Source organism: Crocodylus siamensis, chromosome 2, assembly GCF_052110815.1.
Source record: "Crocodylus siamensis isolate JL-2025a chromosome 2, ASM5211081v1, whole genome shotgun sequence".
Classification (NCBI taxonomy): domain Eukaryota; kingdom Metazoa; phylum Chordata; order Crocodylia; family Crocodylidae; genus Crocodylus; species Crocodylus siamensis.
The window spans coordinates 155,380,967-155,401,246 of record NC_143396.1 but is presented as its reverse complement, the minus strand read 5'-3'; the positions used below and the strand labels follow the sequence as shown (position 1 = coordinate 155,401,246).

The window sequence follows — 20,280 nt, the reverse complement described above, 5'->3', positions numbered from 1 at the left end:
GAAAGAAAGAGTGGTCACAAATGTGTTCTCTCTCGTGAGGGCACTAATGGTTTAAGCTAGCTAGGAATCTTCCACTTGAAGAAATTCTGTGTTGGTTCTTCTCCTCCAGAACTATTCTAGAAACATTGACTTTCCCTTTTTCATCCCAATTCAGAAAAAATTGTTTTCAATAATGCAGAATTCTTTCCTGGGAGAGAATTTTCATTTTTCACCCAGTTCACTTAATGTCAGGCTGTTAGGAGAGAGGAGATTCAGGTTTGGGCATATTCTCTGAGCCATATCCAAAGTCTATGGAAGTCAGTGAATTTCTCCTCATTGGGCTAAGAAACATCAAGATCTATAGAATCTCACTGGGGCTTCTGCTGCTAAATTACTTAAGTACTCTTGAGAATCTCACCAAAACTGATTGTTTTTGTCTTGAAAGAATTTTGAGACAAACATTCTTTGTGAATGGTCCTGGATGAAGAAACCTGTGGGGAGTAAAATCCCTACCTATAGGGCAGGTACTGTCTGATTTTATTTTTTTAGTGCCTGTCTTTATAACTGTAATGTTAATTGAGTTTGGATTTCCAGTCTATCTATATAAGTTCATTATGCCTTTATATCAGTGTGAAAGAATCAGGGCCCAGAGGTGGCCATGATGCCCCCTTGGTTGCCACTTGACTTCTGCCCGCACTCTGGTTCCTCTCAATACCCTCCGTTTCTACCTCTCCTGCCATGCCTTGATGTAATTTATGAGGTTTCAGAAGGCTGTCTCCAGGTCCTCAGACTGAACCCAGTCTAGCTCCACCTTGCCCCCACACACTATGCTGTGGCCCTGCTGGCCTTACTAGTGCCTCAGGGTACCTGTTGACTTATGGGCTATTTGTGACCTTCTTCTGCTCCTGAAGCCATGCCTATGCCTCATGGATGTTACTTTAAGTTGGCCATTGGGCCTCTGGCCCTGGTAAGGCTTTTTGTTTTCCCTGGCCCTATTCCTTCTCCAGGCTTTGGCCCTCTTGGCTTAAGCCTGCTCTGGTCTCAGCCTGTACCAGACCGTAGCCCTCTGGGTGCCTCACCCCAGGTTAAACTGCCTGACTCTGGCCTTAGTTCTCCCAGCCTTGGCCTAATGTATCACACCAGCCTTAGCCCTTGGGGCCCCTGATGCCACCCTAGGTTTGCTACTGAGTGCCCTTACCAGGCACCCCTCTGTTGCCTCCACACGTCCCCCATAGCCATAGCCCAGTCCTCCAATTAGTCTAATCAGAACTTAAATGCAAGCATAACAGCTGTACAACAAAAATCCTCCCCACACTGTGTCCTTACTTACATGTGAGCTATAAGACCCCCTTAGCATTTTTCTCGCAGTTATTTGGGGAAGCTTGGGTCACTTAGTCTGTTACCTGCAACCATCTCTTTCACGAGCTCCTCTACCTGCTGTCTATAGGCCAAAGTGACTGCTTGCAATCAGGTACTGAGCTTTTATGTCCCAAAGCCCCACCCCTTCCTGTCATGTGGCTCCCCAGCTACACATAAGGGTTTCTGTTTTTGGCCTGAGGACCAACCTGCCCTCCTCTGCTGCAGCTTAGTCCAGCTGCTTGCAGTTGTTATCTTTATACTTGCCTGGAGGTCTGCCACTGGGCTGCTAACTGCTGTGCAGCTAGCTCCAGGATAGTCATCCCTCCAGTGGTAGTTCTTACCCTTGCTGTACCTGGCATGTTTAGTTTCTAGCAACTGGCTCTCTTCCCAGCTGCTGATCCCACACAACAAGCTTGGTCTGCCACTGTCTCCTTACAGTAACAGGAAACTTTGGTCCCCTATTACAAACAGAAACTTAACTTAAAAGATTACTACCACAACATTTTTGATCTACATTGTTGAGATAGATGCTTTTATAAGGTCCTGGCAATACTTCTCAATCTGGTGCTAGAAAACTTGAGCCACTAAAAAGGATTTATTTGAAAACTAGCATTGTTTAGAATCAAAAGTCTTTCAGTGATTTTTTTTTTCTTTCTTAACCTTCAATGGGTCTCATGGTTGGTAGGCTGGCACTTCGGGGAACAAACTTACTAACCCAAGCTGCCCCAAATGGTAGGTTGGCACATCACTCCCATGATTTTTGATGAAATTTAGGCGCTTGTCTACTACCGGTCTTTGTTCTCTGTATTTATTGGAGTCTTAATTTTATATTGTATATAATATAATTTTATATTGTATATTTTATATTGTAAATATAAAATTAAGACTCCAATAAATACAGAGAACAAAGACCAGCAGTACACAAACACCTAACTTTTGTTAAAAATCATGGGGGTGATATGCCAACCTACCATCTTTACCCTTGAAAATCTCCTGCGAGGTCTGGATTATATGATGTTGAAATGTAATGATTCATTAAAAATATACAAAATGAAGTAATGACTAAGTTTTTTTTTCTGGTAATATATCTGTTATTGGACCAAGTGTGTAGTTGGGAGAGTTGTTAGACAAGCTTCCAGCCACAAAGTGCCCTTCTTCAGATCATGAGAGTTTGTCTAACGTCTCTCTCAACTATATAACTGGTCCAAAATATATCACCAAAAAAACATTGCCTCTTTCATGCTTTCTGGATTATCATCGCTACAAAACACTCCACTCCTACTACCACAAAATGGAGTAAGAAGCATTTGTTCCCCAACAACATTCCAAACAGCTACATATATTAATTGGCTAGAAATTATATGCTTGTTGGCTTTAACCTATGTTGTATTAGTATAGAGAATAATAAAATGCAGGTATGTATATTTGTGTACAAGCATGTGTATGTGCATGCCTGTATCCAGTCTGGTAATAAATAAAATGTACCTTGCAGGCAGTTCAAAATGGAGTATATCTTGGACCACTGAGAGCATGTACTTGTTCATTTCCTGTGGCAGCTCTCCAATAGAAAGCAAAAGGTTTTTTACTTCCATGTAGGATGGGTAACTACTTAAGATGATAGCAGCTGCAGTAGTTCGCACAGTCTTTTCATAAATTTTATGATTCTGGTGGTATATCCTGTTCATTACTTTCTTCACCTAAATAGGAAATAAACTGTTTACTCAATGAATCTTACATATGCTCAAGAAAGCTACATCTTGGAAATACAAAATAAAGCATCAGCAGTGCCTTCCTGCCCTCGGGTTATAGCAAATAGAATAGATTCAGCAGTATAACTAGGAGTGGGGCAGCACTCTATCTTCCACTACCCCAACACCTTCCCCCCTGTTCTAGAGGTTTCTCTGCCCAGGGGACCAAAACTTCTAGTTATACCACTGAATAGATAATAGTCTTCATCTAGTGTTTTTCATATTCAGTGCATCCTAAAACAATTTATAATGGAGCATGTTAAACTCATGCAGTTCCATGATTGTGTGGGTGAATTATGGAGCAGCCATTCTGTTTTCAGCAGGATCTTAAGCACAGCCTTACTACAATAGCACTGACAGCAAGATAAAAATATATGGGCAATGACCAAAGAGATTTCCTTAAATGTTAAGTCTGAGTATGTTTTTAAAAAGTTTGCTTATACTTCTCCCTGAGTATTGCCTATTATCACCATGCTTTATTTTGAAGAGCTGCAGGTCTGCTTTGGAACAAATGGAGTCCTAGGAACCACACAATGGTCATGGTATAGTGGTGTCCCAGCTGAGTAAGATGTTTGGATTGTGAAGCTGCAATATGGCTGGTCAAGTTCATCAGCAGATAGTGCAAGGCAGAAGCAAAAACACACAATACAGTACAGTCATTCCAGGATCTTACTCTGTGGTTAATTTGTCCATCTCTGCTATTTCACTGCTTTGAGCAGTTTTCTGCCAACCTCTGAATGGTATAAATTATTATGTACTGGAGGAAAAATGTGCATCCTTGAATGGGGCGGGTCTTAAGAGGTAGGCTTTGTGAACATGTGAAATTTTTATAATTTCTCATGTCCTCTTTTTTTTCTTGCAGTAAATCTTCTTACCTTACTGGTGATGAAAGAGATGTCATATCTTTGCAGAGCTGTGGCAGCAGCATTACTTATGGGTCCTTCTCCTGACTCAGCATGTTTTAGTAGCAATGGAATAGCTTCTGGCAGAAGGGCATTCCTGAGTGCCAGCAGGTACATTTTCACATCATCATCCTTTTCTGCCTTGCCTAATCCTCCTAGGATCAGCTTCTTAGCTTCTACAACAGCCTAGAGAAAGTTGATGCCATGTTTAATATGTGAACATTAAAGAGGTTAAGCACCCTCAGGTCCCATGTGAGCATGAGCTTTAGCTGGGTTCTCCTCCCTTGGTTCAGTTTGAAACAACTGTTTGGATGTGACCAGCATGTGACTTGTAAAATTTCCTTGAATCAATAGAGGGGCAAGGATGTCATAGGGTGATGGCTGTTATTGGACTAACTATGTAATTGAGATAAAGTTAGACAAGTTTTCCAATGCAAGTCATTCTTCAATAGGTCATGCACTGGGGCCTGTTCATAAACATGCCACTCACTAACTTTGCACTTGTTGGTTCAAGGGACTTGCAGCTCAGCTGGTAAGGCCAACTTAGACTGTTTAAATACTCAAAGATGTTTTAACAAAAATATGGCTAAAGAAATGTTCCTTGGTGCTTAAATAATATTGCTATAGAAATGCACAGCACATAACAGCAAAATGAAGGGCAGGCTCTTGGATTCCCTGAATCCCGCAGACCTGGCTGGCTGAAGAATTGACTTCCCTAATACTGAGCTACTTTTACCCAGGACCCAGCTTAGCAAAGATCAACTAAATACCTGCCCTCCTAAGCTGTCTGGAACATGTCTTGGACATAGTCCAGCATTTGAATGCCCCCTTTCCATAGAACTGAGGTAGTCTAAGTTGTTTAGGGAGATCCCAATTACACAAAGTTTTCAGGAGCTATCTGAATATTTCCAAAATCAGACAGAAGTACTGTTATTACTGTCAGCACACAGAGGCATTGGGGTGCCTAGGGCAAGGCTGACCCAATGCACTGTAATTACAGCATGTTGGAGAAGATTCTATTAACTGAATCTGCTGGAATGTGGTAATTACCATGCTCCAGCAGCCTCCAGCATACCATGTTTCAACAGCCTCCTCCAGTATCTCATGTATCAGTGTCCCCACACTTCAAGATGGCAACGGGAGTGCTTAATCTAAATCTCATTCAATAAAGATAAAGTGCCCTGCCACCATTTTGAAGCATGGGGTCACTGATACATGAGATGCTCCGGGCACTTTAATTAGAATGGCTCTCAGAGCCTCTCTAATTAAAGCCATTTCCCCCACACAACTCCCAGAATGCATGTTTAAATGCCTCTTAGAGTTAGAGAGAGGTTTAAGTTTAGTTATACTACCAGAAAGATGAAGCCATGTGGGGGTAAACTGAAAGTAAGATCAGAATCAGGTCCTGGGTTCATTTGAAAAAAACCAACCTGCTATTAAGAAAGCCCCTCCATTGTGTTAAACGTAGGTGCCTGTGAGCTAAGCTTAAAAACTGAGGGCAAATGGAGCCCCATAGATGCTTACAAAACTCTCCTAATAATTTCAGTGGATGGTGCTTGTATGGCTGATGGTAAAATTTGGCCACTAGGCAAATAAATACTTACTGGGAGTTTGCAGCCTCCCCTGTCACACAGTTTTCTGATGAGAGCACCCATGATGATGACAACAGTTTCTCTGATTTCATTTTTTCCAATCTTGTCCTGGAACCTATTCTGTTAGTTAAAAGGAATACTGTTAACCTCCATGTCTAAATATAATGAGCCAAACCCTGCAATATGCTGAGTACCTTCTGTTTCTTGTTACCTTCAGTGAGGGCAGTCTTCACCTTACGGGTTGGGCTCAGACTTAGCTGAGAACTGTTCTACCATCATGTGTAATTAATCAAAAGTAACTTTCTTCTTGAAGCTACAGTCAAAATACCTATCCTTGCAGTTTATTGTAAAGCTGGTATAAAATGATAATGAAATACTTAGCACCTAAAGGGATTTATCTTTAAATTGCTTTACTGACATTAACACTTTCTATTTTTTTTCTGATAGTATTTAGGAAAACAGGAGACATACTTATTATAAGTGCAAACATTGGTGATGGTTTACAAGTGAATATCCATTCTACAGTTGAAATCATATGCTTTATGCAGCAGGATGTTCTGGTTGTACTCCAGTCATATGCCTCAAAGGCACTTGGAGGAAGGTAGACAGTGTCTCTTCCCTCCCCGCATGGTTAGAGCTCTTAAGAGTCATAAGAGTGGAACTTTTTGTATTTTGACTTACAATTAAAGCTTTAAGTAACATCTCATTGGGATGGGAAGCAAATCCACATGCATACAGGAACCGCTCCTGCAGGAGAGAGCTGCTTTCATTTTTAAAGTCCAGAAACTCCAGCATGGCCTCCAGCGAGGCTGGGGTTTGAGCAGAGGTTATAGCATCTACCAGCTGAGGACTGCAATGGAGTGGGAATTAATAAGTTACTGCTGTGAGCTAGACAAAGTGTTATTTACAGACATAAACAAGTTGGTCTAATGACAGGTCTGATTACTGCAGGTAAATGGCAGATAGAATTAATTTATATGCTACTGCTTTCAGTGTCCATGAAATCTTCCAAGATAAAATGGTTGAAGGACTAGAAATAGATGATATTTTAATTTTTGTCCATACAGAGAAAGAGCATAATAAAAAGTATAGAAGTGTCCTGAGTGTTTTCCTGTCTAGAGAAATAGATATGAAAAAGGAAAGGGGCATTCTTTTTCAACAGTGTAACAAAGGAGCAGAGAGGTACAAAAATAGTAGCAGCTCTGCAACCAGTCTGGCTACCCCTGGACCACTGGCAGCACAGCCGCTGATGCCACCTCATCCTCAACTGCCACCCAGGGAGATCAGGCACCCAGTTCTGCATTTGTTCTTTCTAAAAAAACACTATTGAAACCCCTGAGATAAATAATTTCCATAAAGCTTTGGTTCCAGCTTTGTTCCTGCTCTTTACCAGGCACATCAGCCTGTCTGGAAACCTCTTCAGCCCACAGAGACATCTAACGGGTGAAGAAAGCACTGCAACTACATAAAGCAAACAGTACCTTCCAAAAACTTCTCCAATCCTTCGGCTAGAAGTAAAGATTTACTATTACAGACCTAGCTCGTAACCATTGTGACTATTTGTTTATGCGTATGATTCCCCCCTTCATTTTAGTTCTCTTTAAACCCTTTAGTGCATAAAAAGTTGTTCATGGCAACTTACAGTATGGCATCACTTTCACTTCTAAGAATCTGAAGTATCTCCTCTTTTGTAGCTTTCCTGATATTCTGAATAAAGGACAAAAAGCTTCTTGTTGCTTCAGCTTTGGAAAGGTTTTCAGGTTCCATTTTTTTCCTGATACTCAGCCAGTGCTCTGAAAGCTAAAGAATTGAATAAATTTATATTAAATCTTTTATATACTGGTTTCGGTTCTCAGAAATCAATCCCACTGGATAGAGCTATTGTTGGTATGTGTGTAAATATGCCAGGAATAATTAGTTTTAATGTAATAACTACGCTTCAATTAGTAGGAATTATTCCTACTAGTTGAAATCTCATATACCAGAGATCCCATCTATAGAAATTATTTAAGTTGTCCACAGTATCTCAACACAGCCTTTTTGATGTTTCAGCAATTATTTACTGCTGAGAAACCAGAACATGTCAAGACTCTTTAAAGTCTCTAGTATCACTCAAATATACCCTTTATCTGAAATGTGATAAATTTTAGACCAAATCATAACTAACTAGTTTCTGTGGAAACATATACTTTTGCTAGCATTAGAGGAACGTAGGAATTGCCACAGGGCATGGTTATATGAATACAGTTGGGTATACAAAGACAAGAACTTAACTGCACATCAGCTACTCCACAGTAACTGCCTTTGTGTATGCCCTTACCCCCAGCCAGTCAAAGCTAACCCACAGAATCTTACCCCTCTCTTATTGAAGGGAATGTGGACCTATTTTTCATTTATATAAACAAGCACAAGTTACCTTTCATTTTCCAAGCATACTTATGACAATTCCCATGGCACAAATCCACATTCTTCCATGATTAAAATGAAATGCCACTAATATATAGCTATATATGTAGTGGTGTTTCATTTTAATCACGGAAAAATGTGTATTTGGGGTTACTTTTTTAAATCTGGAAATTAGGGATTTTTTTTAAGTCGGAGAAAACCAGGATCCCTGGTATCACATAAATTGTCTAAAACAATGGTGCTCAACCTATGGCCTATGGACTGAATGTGATCTTGAAACTGATGTGAATAGGCCACCACCCAATACCACATGCTAGTCTGACCTTACTAGCATGTCAGTATGGCTCCTGCTAGATCTCCTTATACATGGTTAACTCTCTGGGCTCTTTTAATTCAGGAGCAATGGAAAAGAGGGGACAAGTGGTGGCTGCATTCACTCCCTGACCTCTGGAGTTGTTGTGCAAAGGTGGTGGCTCCAGCCACAGCCCAGGCTGACCACCATTAAGCTCAAAGAGCTCACTGTATAGGCTGAGTTTTAGCAATGCTTTTCTTTGTGGCCCTTGAGCCATTTCTGATTTTAAGGCTTGGCCTGCTTGTAAAAAACATAAATAAATAAAAAAGTTGAACACCACTGGTCTAAAGGGAAAGCTTTAGTCTATCTCCCTTTGGTTAGAGATTGCTCTATATCCTGAATCATGAGAATTTGTGTGTCTTCCAGTGCAGAGGTGTAGCTGGGCAGCTCTGTGCCCTGGGTAACTCTGCAATAGTGCCACAGTGCTGATTGCAGTGGTACAATCAGCCTCCACTATAGTCGCAGCTGTTTTTGCATACCCCCCCATAGAGGCAGTGCCTGGGGCACCTTTGTTCCATTGTGCTACTTTTCCTATGTCTTGTGAGGGGTGCAAAGGGGTTATTCTTGTTATGTTGGTTGTTTTCATCTCAACTAACTGCTTGGAGATATCAGTTTTGTACATCTCCAAACTTCTCTCTCTGTTGTATTTTACAAATACATATTCTGCACTAGGAAATAGAAAAGCTCAGAGGACTATGTTCTTTCAGACCATAAGAAATTTGTGCAATATTCTGACCTTTTAACTCGCATCAATACCAGATCAAACTTTCTTAAAGTATTGTATCTTCATGGGGTTTGAATTGAGCAGTAACACTTGAACCTGCTTGTAAATATAATTTTGGGTACAGAGGGAAGTTTCCATGAGCTGAAAAAAACCAATAATTAGGCAACAGTGATTGAGACACAAGACATTTTCTGGGAATGAGTGACCATCTGGGAACAGTTGATGGCCTAATGCACAGATGGGGGTCATCTAATCTCAGCTGGTCATTAATGCTCAGCACCAAGGTCAGTGTTGCTATATTAAGCTGAACTGTATAAATATAGGAGGCAAAGACACAGATTTGAAGTAACAAGTGATGCAGCTTCAGTTGGCATATTCTAGATAATCATTGTAATATGCATCATCTTAGATCAGGGGTATCAAACTCACTCAGCTATGTGAGCTGGATGAGGGGTGTGAGGCCAGTCCATAGGCCAGATCAGGCCCATAGACTGTCTCTGTGCACCAGAGGCACTGTGTGGGGCTGGTCTGACATGGTTGCTACATGCAGAGTGCACTCCAGACAGCCCCACATTCTGCATGTGCCTTGGACCAGCCCTGTGCACTGGATCCCATTCACAGGGCCAGTCTGTGGGCCCAATCCAGACCAGCTGCAGATGACTTGAGTTAATCACCAACATCAACTGTTGGATATGCAGAAGGACTGCAAGCTAGGAGAAATTATCATAGAATCATAGAAAATTACAGTTGGAAGGGACCTCAGGAGGTCATCTAGTCCAACCCCACTGCTCAAAGAGGGACCATCCCCCAACTATATCATCCTAGCCAAGGCTTTGTCTGTCTAGGGCTTAAAACATCTAAGGATGGAAACTCCATTGTCTTTCTGGGCAGCCTGTTCCAGCACATTACTACCATCCTAGTGAGGGGTTTTTCCCTCATATCTAATCTAAAAATGCCCTTGCTGCAACTTGGGACCATTGCTTCTTGTTCTGTAATCTGCCATCCTTGAGAACAGTCTAGCTCCTCATCTTTGTAAACCCCCTTCAGGTAGTTGAAGGCTGCTATTAAGTCTCCCCTCAGTCTTCTCTTCTCCAGCCTAAATAAGCACAGTTCCCTCAGCCTCTCCTTATAAGTTATGCTCCCTAGCCCTTTAACTATTTTTGTTGCCCTCCACTAAACTCTATCCAATTTGTCCACATCCCTTCTGTAGTGGGGGACCCAAAACTGGACACAGTACTCCAGATGTAGACTCACCAATGCTAAATGGCGGGCAATAACCACTTCCCTCAATCTGCTGGCAATACTCTTGCTAATGCAGCCCAGTATGCCACTTACTTCCTTCACAACAAGGGCAAACTTTTGTATTACAGTCAGTTTATTATCCACTGTAATGCCCAAGTCCTTTTCTGCAGAGCTGCTACTTAGCAAGTCAGTCCCCACAGTGTACCAGTGCGTGGGATTGTTCCATCCTAAGTGCAGGACTTTGCACTTACCCTTATTGAACTTCGTGAGATGTCTTTTCATCCAATCTTCCTATTTTTCTAGGCCTGTCTGAATCCTAGTCCTACCCTCCAGCATATCCACTACTCCACCCAGGCTGGTTTCATCTGCAAACTTGGTGGGGGTGCCCTCCATCCCATTTTCCAAATCGTTGATGAAGACATTGAAACAAAACAGCCCCAGGACCAACCCCTGGAGTACTCCACTTGATACTGACTGCCAACTAGACAAGGAGCCGTTGATTACTACCCTTTGAGTCCACTGATCCAGCTAGTTTCTATTCACTTTACAGTCCATTCATCCAAGCCATACTTCCTTAGCTTGCTTGTGAGAATGTTATGGAAGACCATATCAAAAGTTTTACTAAAGTCAAGGTACACCACATCCACTGCTCTTCCTGCATCCACAGAACCAGTCAGTTCATCATAGAAGGCAATCAGGTTGGTCAGGCATGACTTGCCCTTGGTGAATCCATGTTAACTGTTCCTAAACAGTGATTAATAATCACCTTCTTGCCCTCCAAGTGCTTAGAAATGGATTCCTTGAGGACCTGCTCCATGATTTTTCCAAGGATTGAGGTGAAACTAACTGGTTTGTAGTTCCCCAGGTCCTTCTTCTTTCCTTTCTTAAAAATGGGCCCTAGATTTGCCCTTTTCCCACTTGTCTGGGACCTCTCCTGATTGCCACGAGTTTTCAAAGATAATGAATCGTGGTGATTTTGAAGTCTCAAATGAGAACCAGGACCTGTGATCTGGAAACTTCTGTTAGCTGTTTGAAGAACGCCTCATCCACAACATCTTCCTGTTCTGGTAGTCTACAGCAGACACCTACCATGACATTGCTTTTGTCACTCTCTTCTCTGACCCTAATTATGATTGCTTACAATTGCTGAAAATCAAATAATTTCTTAAGATGCCTAAATACAGACTTGTAGGCTTAACTTTAGACAACCAAGTTTGTTGACTTAACCTCAGTACCTTGATTTCCAACCTTTGAATGGGCATAATAATGGTTACTTTTCCTATATTACATGGGTGTCAGTAGGTCTTGTTAATGTTTGTAAAGGATTTTGAAAATGGAAAGCTGTGTGGTATATCATATCAGTGTGGTATTAATGTATACAATGATATATAAGTACCAAATATTATGTTGCTGCTTTGGATACAGTGTTCTGTTTATAGATTAGTCTTTTTTCAAAGCAGTTACAGTAAAATACAGTAGGGAAGCAGGACTTCATTCTCAGCGTTCCATTGGATTTATAATGAGAATGTCATGTCTCATTCCACACAAATTGCTCTGTAAATACACCCTTTGGTTTTTATTTTGGCTTGCAAATTATCTTCACAACTATTATGACAAATTTGAATCCAAATGATTTGATCTCAGCTCTAACAATTGGAAGTGACAAATTGTTTGGTGCAAACACTTTAGAGGCATAACCCTTTGAGGGCATCTATTCCCAATCTGCTTGATCTGAAGTTCCCCACTCAGGACTACTTCAGCATGCATAAAACATCACTTCTGTTTCACTTTCCTGACTTTTAAAAAAATCTTTTTTATAATTATATAAATGCCAGGCAAGATATGATAGTACAGTGCATTTTTACTGCCAGATAACTAATGCAGTCTCCAATACAGTGCACAGGTACTTCCTTTGGAAGTCTTTAATTAAATTGAGCAGGGCTTGGCAACTTTTTGGAATGGCGAGCCGGTGCTTATGACCCAGCCACTGTCATGGGCTGCCTATCACCTCCACAGTGCCCCACCGTGGCAAGGGCTGGTGTACTGTGTCTCTCCACTGCAGCCTTCACTTACCAAGCACTGCACCGAAGTGTGGCCAACAGATCAAGTAACTCAGCAGCAAGAGTGAGCAAAGATGAAGGAAGTACAAGCAACCAGCATTCAGCACAAAACAGAGGGAGTTAGGATGGTAGCAGGAGGCTTGAGAACAGCTTCTGTGCATCTCCAATCCCCACTAGATCAGGCCTTTGTGGGCTGGAGTCAAGGTCTGCAGCCCAGATTTGAACTGTGAACCAACAGTTGCCAACCCCTGAATTGGAGCCACATCTCTCACGTTAAAAAAAAAAAAGTTTGAACCATAACATTTAAATTCTGAAGTATCCATTCACCAGCAACTGCATTCGGTGCTTGAATTTAAGATGAGGGTTCAGCATGGGGGAAAAGACCTCTCATCTTACAAATGAGTATGGACAAGGCAGGGAGATGCTGTGGCTCTGGATGGGGTCAGTGTGGCTCATGTGGAAAGTAGGGAGAGCATGGGAAAGGCATGCACAGTATGGTGGGAGCATGGGGGGAAAAGGCAGCAGGGGGTATGGAGGAAGGGAGCAAGGTGAGGTGGGGAAAGGGGCACATGGAACATGGGGAAATGGCACAGGGGAAGGGACATGTAGCATGAGAGGAGTGCAGTTCAGGGGAGAGCACAGAGGAAAGAGAGTGTGGTGTAGAACCATGGAGAAGGGACTCTGTGTGGGGTGGGAACACAGAGGGAAAGGGCAGTGGGAAGGTTTGTGGGGGAAACAACATCTAGAACAAGAGAGCAAAAGGAAGGGGAGTGTGGGGGAAACATGGGGAAGGGTTATAGAATGCAGAGGGAGCACAGGGAAAGGGACATGGAGCACAAGCAAAGGGCTTGTGGGGGAGTGCAGGAAAGAGGCATGGGGAGGATGCATGGGGAAAGGGTACATGGTGCTGGGGGGAGCACAGGGAAGGGACACGCGCAGGAGGGTGAGTGTGGGGAACAATGAGGTGGAAGTGGAGTGTGGAGCGAGAAGAGCACATAGAAGGGGCATGCAGTGCAGGAGGAGTGCAGGGAAAAGGACATGGGGAAGGGGTATGTGGAGCCCCAACCCCAACTAGTGCTGGAGGCTGAAGCCAAAGCAGTCACTGTTGCCTGAGCTAGCTAGATGCTTCATGCCCCCAGCAGACACAGCATGAGCTGCAAAGATGAGGGGGACAATCGGTAGGTGGGGGAAGGTACTGGAGGAAGACGGCTGGCAGGCAGGGAGCAGGCACAGAGGGCAAGTGGTAAGGTGGGGGATATGAGGCAGTCTACCTGCTGCTTCATCTGCCACTACTTTCCCTGTAGCAGTGGTGGGAGGGATGAATTTAAAAGGACCTTCCAATAACTAGATTCTAGACCTGATGGAAAATTAAATTAATAATTTTCCATGTCTACAATGTAATAATTGAGGGGGTCAGCTTAAATTCAGGATCATCTTAGATCTGAGTAAATATATGATTAACATATCCATTGGCAAACATTATGACAACAGTATAAATGTTTAGGAATGAGAGTTAGTTAAAGGGTAGCTTTTACATTAAATTATGTTAGTATATAAACAAATACAATCTCAAAAAAAAATTGTTGGGGGGTAGGAGTTAAACTCATCAAAAATAGGAAAGACCCCATTTTAATTGATAGAATTACAAGGCATACATTTATGGATTTACCTATAAGTTCTCAGAAATGTTGTTCTCTACTCTTTAAAAGTGTGCCCTGTACATTGGAGGGAATGTGCTATATTTTTTGAGAGTAAAAAAAAGTTTGATTTCATGTTAAATGCAAATCTTAACTCTGCCTCAATTGTTGGGCCACTGCAGCACCACTGTAATGCTCAAAAGTTCTTGTGAGATGCTGCATTTTATATTGGTATGTTGGGAATCTCTCAGATGCATGAAATTGCACAGAAATATTTTTTTTCAAACTTGCTTTACACACTTTCCTGAACTGCAGGTAAAGGAGTATTAACAGTATGTTTACTTACTGAGGGGCAGTTTTTGCACTCAGCCTTGATGGGCTCTGCTACTAGTGGAACAGCTACATAACTTGAGTCCAATTTCTTGATAACGCTGGCAGCCTGCTTCCCAGCAATCTCTCTAGGGCCAGCTTCTGTTGACTTCAGTTCCAGCTTCTGCCTGTGCATGTGCATATTGAAAATCACTGTTAAGGCTGTGAGCACTTTGAAATAATACCAGAATCATACAAAAGATGTTATTACACTTGCCTGAACCATAGCATGTAACTCTTGAGGAGTATGCCGTCCTCATTTGAGTATTTACAGGATACTGGAAATCTTTATCCATTTTAAAATATAAGGAGGTTCTAACACTAGAGAGAATTGAAGGAAATCTACCGTGTTTCTTCAAATATGACATGTTTAAATAAAACAAACACATATATATGGTGCATCTACATCAGACACTAACTATGCAGTGGCTGAATAATACTGCACAGTAGCGCATCACAGCATCAGCAGTGCTAATATGCTACCGCACAGTATAATTCGGATACTAGACAGTAGCATCACTAAAAAGCCAGTGCTGCTGTGCAGTAACTATTACTGTGCATTCATCTGGTACTTGATTATACAAGTACAGGCAACCCCCCCTTAATGTGGTTTCACTTAGGGCGGTTTCGTTATAGCGCTAATTTAAAACACCTACCTGGTTTCACTTAGCGCTGCGTGTATTTTGTTATAGTGCGCAGCACGGACTTGGGGAGGAGCAGTGGCATCAGCGTCAGTGTCGAGGGAAGTGGTGAGTAGCAGCTGGTGGGAGCCCAGGGACGGGTGGCAGGAGCCCAGGGTCCACTTTGGCACATAGGGCTGGAGCGGGTGGGGAGGAGCAGTAGCAGAGAGAAGCGGGGGGCAGTGTGAGCTTGGAGCCCAGGCTGCTGGGACCCAGGGTGAGGTGGAAGGAGCACAGGGTCTGCTCTGGCACGTGGTGCTGGAGCAGCTAGCGGGCAGGGAGGAGCAGCGGCAGCAGCAAGAAGGGTTGTGTGGGCGGCAGGAGTGCAGAGCCCAGGGAGGGTGGGCATCAGTAGTGCGGGGCCCAGGGTGGCAGGAGCGCAGGGCCCAGGCCAATGCAAGCCAAACCCACAGAGCACCTCCACCCCCTGCAGTGATCTGTGCTGGTTATCCTGAAAGGAGTTTGCACTAGGCGAAGTGGGGCATGGGTGGGTGAGCAGCCCCACTGCTTACCCCATGCCAGAGCCCTGCTGCCTTCTCACCATAAATCCCTGGGCAGGTGGGTCCCCCAATGCCAGCAGAAGCATAGGGCCCAGGCCGGCAGGGCCCAGGGTGGGGCTGTAGGAGCGCAGGGTCTGGGCCAGCAGGTGGTGCAAAACCGATTATCTTTATTTACATTAAATCCAATGGGGAAATGAGTTTCACTTAATGCTCAGTTTTTCCAGCACCAATTAAGAGCGCTAAGTGGGGGTTGCCTGAACCAAATAAATGTGTGGTAACCACTGCACAGTAGCGTCTCGTGTAAACCCACCTATATATAACTTTATTATATGAACATGCACATGCACATCTTATATATATAAAAGTGTGTGTACATGTGCATGTGTATATAATAAAATGTATATATTTATATTTTATATACTTATTTATAATTTTATATATATAATGTGGCCTGAGGAGTCGTAGGATAATAGGAAAGTGGGACTGGAGGGGATCTCACAAGATAATCTAGTTAAGTCTGCTGCTCAAGGCAAGATCATCCCTGCAAGATCATCCCTACCCAAGTGTCAGTCTAATTTGCTCTTGAAAACGTAGCCTGTCCAATGCTTGACCATCCTCATAATCAGAAAGTTCCTCCTAATCTCCAACCTAAATTTACCTAAAGTTAGTAAAAGTACAAAGCTTTTACACACACAATAGAGGTTGTAGCCATGTGAATGTGCCTTTTTTAAATTTAAGAAATAAACATCGAACTCAGAAAATGTGCAGACATTGAAACAAGGAGATGCAATAATTAATAAATGTACAGGTAGACATAGATTTTGCCTGAAGAGCTTATGTGTTGGAGCCAGCAGCAGCCCCATTGTAGTGGTTCATTTAGCATGAGTAAAGGTTCATGTAGGTTTGTAGGAACAAACCCTAATGTGAGACAACAAAAGTGGAATAACTAATAGGGTAAAAAAACAAGGGAGGGAGAATGATTTAAATCATCAAGACTTGTACAGTACTATAGAGGACTTCTCCGCACCAAACCATGGTTTTGAATGAAATAGACACGTTAACCTTTTCCCATTAGTAGTTGAATTTAACTTGTCAACTTACTTTGAAACTATTTTGGCATTGGTTGTTTGTCGGAAATTCAGAGACAAGACATGATTCTCCTCTGACCACACGGATTTAATAAAACTGTCTTCTATCACATAGATTGTAGCTGAGGTGGTTTTTGCACTGACATCTAAAATCTGGAAAAGAATGGAAAAGTTCTGATTGACAGATCTGGCAATCCACACACTGTATGGGCAAAACTCAACGTGGAACAAGCCCTGGTGATGGATGTTGGGGCTGGGCTTATGCCCTGCTATAGTACTCTAAAACCAGGATCAGGAGCCAGAATCTCCAGGCTTCTAAGCAAGGGACAGAAATTATACATAAACAGTATAAGCAATAGTAAAGCAATTCAAATCCGTAACGCAACAGAAGTTCAATGCACATAAACTGCTTTCAGAATGGCCGAAACCGGTGTAAGGTAAACCTGGACAGATGTTGTGTCAAACTTAAGGTGCAGACAGAAGTGCAGTTCCCAGCTGTAACTCAGAACACTTTCTGCAAAGCGTTCTGAGTTACAACATTATCCTGAACCAAACAAAAGTTCATTGTTAGTTCCAGGGGGGAGGGGAATCTAGATGCCAACTGGGAGCTTACAGCCAGGTTCCTATAGCAAGGGCCATGGCTGTCTGCCAGTGCTTGCTGTTTTCAGAATGGGAGGGGGAAAAGGCAGCAGAGGGAGCTCATTCTTGGGGCTCCCCAGTCGGTACTGAAGGATGGGGTGGGTGAATTGGAGCCCCCCCACCACCTTGGGGTGGAGACCCCAATACACCTGCCTCACCCTCCAGCAGGGGCTGAAAAAAAACCCAGATCAAAATCCCCTCCACTCCCTTTCTCACCTCCCATTCTGAAAACAGTGATGGACTGGAAGCTCTGCAGACACAAGTCACAGAAGATGCTACATTTTGAAACATCTTCATTTGATACCTCATGCAATGAGGGGTTAGATTCTCACCCAATCTGCTATTTTTTAAGCTGTCTACAGCCATACACTTGTGTTTGTTCACAGCTATAAACTGCTTTCTCTGGCCAGATCAGGCAAAAATTGTCACTTCTGTCTGCACTCTTAACTGATTTAGGTTAAACTGGTTTATTGCACTTCAGTCCTAGATCCCCTCCAGATTCAAGTTAACTCACAGTCCCCCAGCATCCCCAAAATGCTTTGCACCTCCTTCATATGGTGGACAGGAAAGCCTTGGCCCAGTCTGTCTGCTGCTCTAGCTGAGCAGGGAGGCATGCTTTAATGCTTCTGACCTGGGCTACTCTAGTCATGTGACTTCATTTCTAGAATAAAAAATGAGTGTGTTTTCTTGCTTATACGTTCAATCAATGCATCTTTGTCTAACCTGTGAACACTGAATTGGTTTAGCCACAGGCTTTTTTTTTTGACTACCTGTATTGAGCCCTAGTCTCCTCTCTTGTGTGAACTCCCTCTGTGACCACTAAACAGTTGCTTCAAAATTCCTTGTTGGCAAACTGGATAATCTTTAACTGTTTCTAGTGATGACAGAGGTACTGGGAAAAGGGGGCTAGAGGAAAGATTAAAGCTGAAAAGTCCCCCCAGTGATGTGAAGATGTAGCTTAAAAAAGTCAGCCAACAGGAAAGAAGCTTCCCCAGAAAATCACAGAGTAACACCTATGAGTGAGATTTATTCCTTTAAATGCTTCAGGACCTGTTCTAATATTGTCATATTCCCATATCCTGAACATATGGTGAAAGGCAAACGTAGTCCACTACTGATCTTTTCTAGTAAACTGTTTGTAGATAACTTGAAGTCTTTGTGCTAAACTTGAAAATTAGGAACTTTGACCATGAGCCAGAAGCACCCTTGTATTTCTCTGATATCTGGATTTGGAAAGGATCAGTTGCACTCCCTGGTTAAGCTATAGTGCCCTCAGCGCACCTCTAACCTGCTCTTGATCACTCAAAAGGGCTGTTATGTTAGCTAGGGATCACTGGAGTGCAGCAGTGCTCCTCTTCTCTCTACATCTACAAGAAACCTATGTCATGCCAGGGGGAACCTTAGTTGCATGACCAATAAGGGAGGGGAGCATGGGGGCAGCCTTTTTGGTAGGCATGCCACAGAGGAAGCCTCACGCCTTCCCTGAGTGCCACTCCAGTCCCCTTCCCCTGCCAGTCCTGTGCTCTTGTGCTCCCTGTCGTACCTGTCTCTGTGTTCCCTGCTTCTTCCCCAGTCTGCCATGTGCCACCCTAATGCAACTTTTGACACACATGCCATGGGTTGGCTGCTATTGATCTATAACGTGCTATCCTTGCCTGTCTTAAATTTAAATCACCAAAGTGATGCAGCAAAAGGGTCAAAATCAGGGGTCAGGCTTTGGCCTTTCATCTGGAGTTTGTCCTAAACAATGCCATTAAATAGTTGGAGATGGGTTTACAGTTATGACTAATGCTCAGAATTTATAAAAACATTACCAACACAGAAAAAAACAGCAAGTAAATGAAACCACAAAGAAGAAAGGGCAACATTCTACAAGTCTTCTGCAAGTAAAATACTCTCTAAGCCTAAGTACAGATAGTCAAAAAGCCTGACATTGAATTGATTCAGTCTTTGCAGGTTGGTCTAAGCTGCACACATTAAATTGAAACAGAAGTGAACAGACATTTACCTTTGATTCAGAAAATGCAGCCACACGCCTGCAGTGGCTCAGGCCAGAAGCTGGCGGGGGCGGGGGGGTGGTGCTAAAGCACGGCTCTCTGGCACATAGCCAGTATGGGCTGTGTGTTCACTTCCTCTTCCTGCTGGCCCTGAGGTCTCCGGGATTTGTAGTCCACAATCACAGCAGTGGGACGCTGCAGGGTTGCTTATCACTTTTTTCCTGCTTCCAGGTGCCTCTGAGATTTGTGGTCCACAGTCACAGCCAGCAGTAAGCTTGAGCGAAGGGAAGGGTGTTTAATTCCCTTTCCTAGCCCCAGCCCCCAGCCAGGGTTTGCCTGGGGGGGGCAGTCTCCCTTTGCAGACTGGGCTTGTCCCCTCCTACTCCCTTGTCAGCCAGCCCTCACTGCTCCGGCTAGGAAGCAGAGGGACAAGGCCAGCCCTGCTCTCTGGAAAAGACAGCACAGCCCAATCCAGGGCTGCAAAATTCTGGGGTGCCAGGGGACTGTGATTTAACTTGAATCAGGAAGGGGTCTTGAACAAAAGTTTCATAAACTGGTTTGACCCAAATGAGTTAAGTCTCATACTACATTCAACCAGGTTTATTTTAAACCAGTTTCAGCCATTTTGAAACCACTTTATGTGCACTGAGCTTCTGTTCTGTTACAGGTTTAAACCAGATTCTGATCAGTTAAATTGGTTTATGTATAACTTCTGTCCCAAGCCTAAGAGTCAGGTCTTCAAGTAAATTCTCATGGTGCCTTTGCCTTCCACTGAGCTAGGATAGGTAACACAACTGGGAGATATACCTCCTGTTTTATATTTTTGGAGTAATGCATATGGTATTGTGAGGTAACACAGTCTAGTAACAGTGTCTTCCTGTAAAGTATGCTGTTTGAGGAAAGGTATAATGAGAGCAGCTTTTAGATGAGGTAAAATAATGTATATTAAAATGCCTTCCATTGTTCACCTCTGTCTATCAAAACATTTAGACAAACATCAAATAAA

The 20,280-nt window shown here is 43.0% G+C and overlaps 1 protein-coding gene across 1 annotated transcript in view; it reads right to left on the bottom strand.

The window, feature by feature from the left end:
- MTTP (microsomal triglyceride transfer protein) overlaps nucleotides 1-20,280 on the bottom strand; it is a 50,888-nt gene that overhangs the window by 15,997 nt on the left and 14,611 nt on the right. The window contains exons 6-12 of the mRNA XM_090034783.1: nucleotides 16,652-16,791; nucleotides 14,348-14,498; nucleotides 7,223-7,380; nucleotides 6,262-6,430; nucleotides 5,593-5,700; nucleotides 3,962-4,174; nucleotides 2,824-3,035 (exon numbers count right to left, since the gene is read on the bottom strand). Of these exons, the coding sequence (XP_089890909.1) occupies nucleotides 2,824-3,035; nucleotides 3,962-4,174; nucleotides 5,593-5,700; nucleotides 6,262-6,430; nucleotides 7,223-7,380; nucleotides 14,348-14,498; nucleotides 16,652-16,791 (1,151 nt within the window). The remainder of the gene's footprint in view (nucleotides 1-2,823; nucleotides 3,036-3,961; nucleotides 4,175-5,592; nucleotides 5,701-6,261; nucleotides 6,431-7,222; nucleotides 7,381-14,347; nucleotides 14,499-16,651; nucleotides 16,792-20,280) is intronic.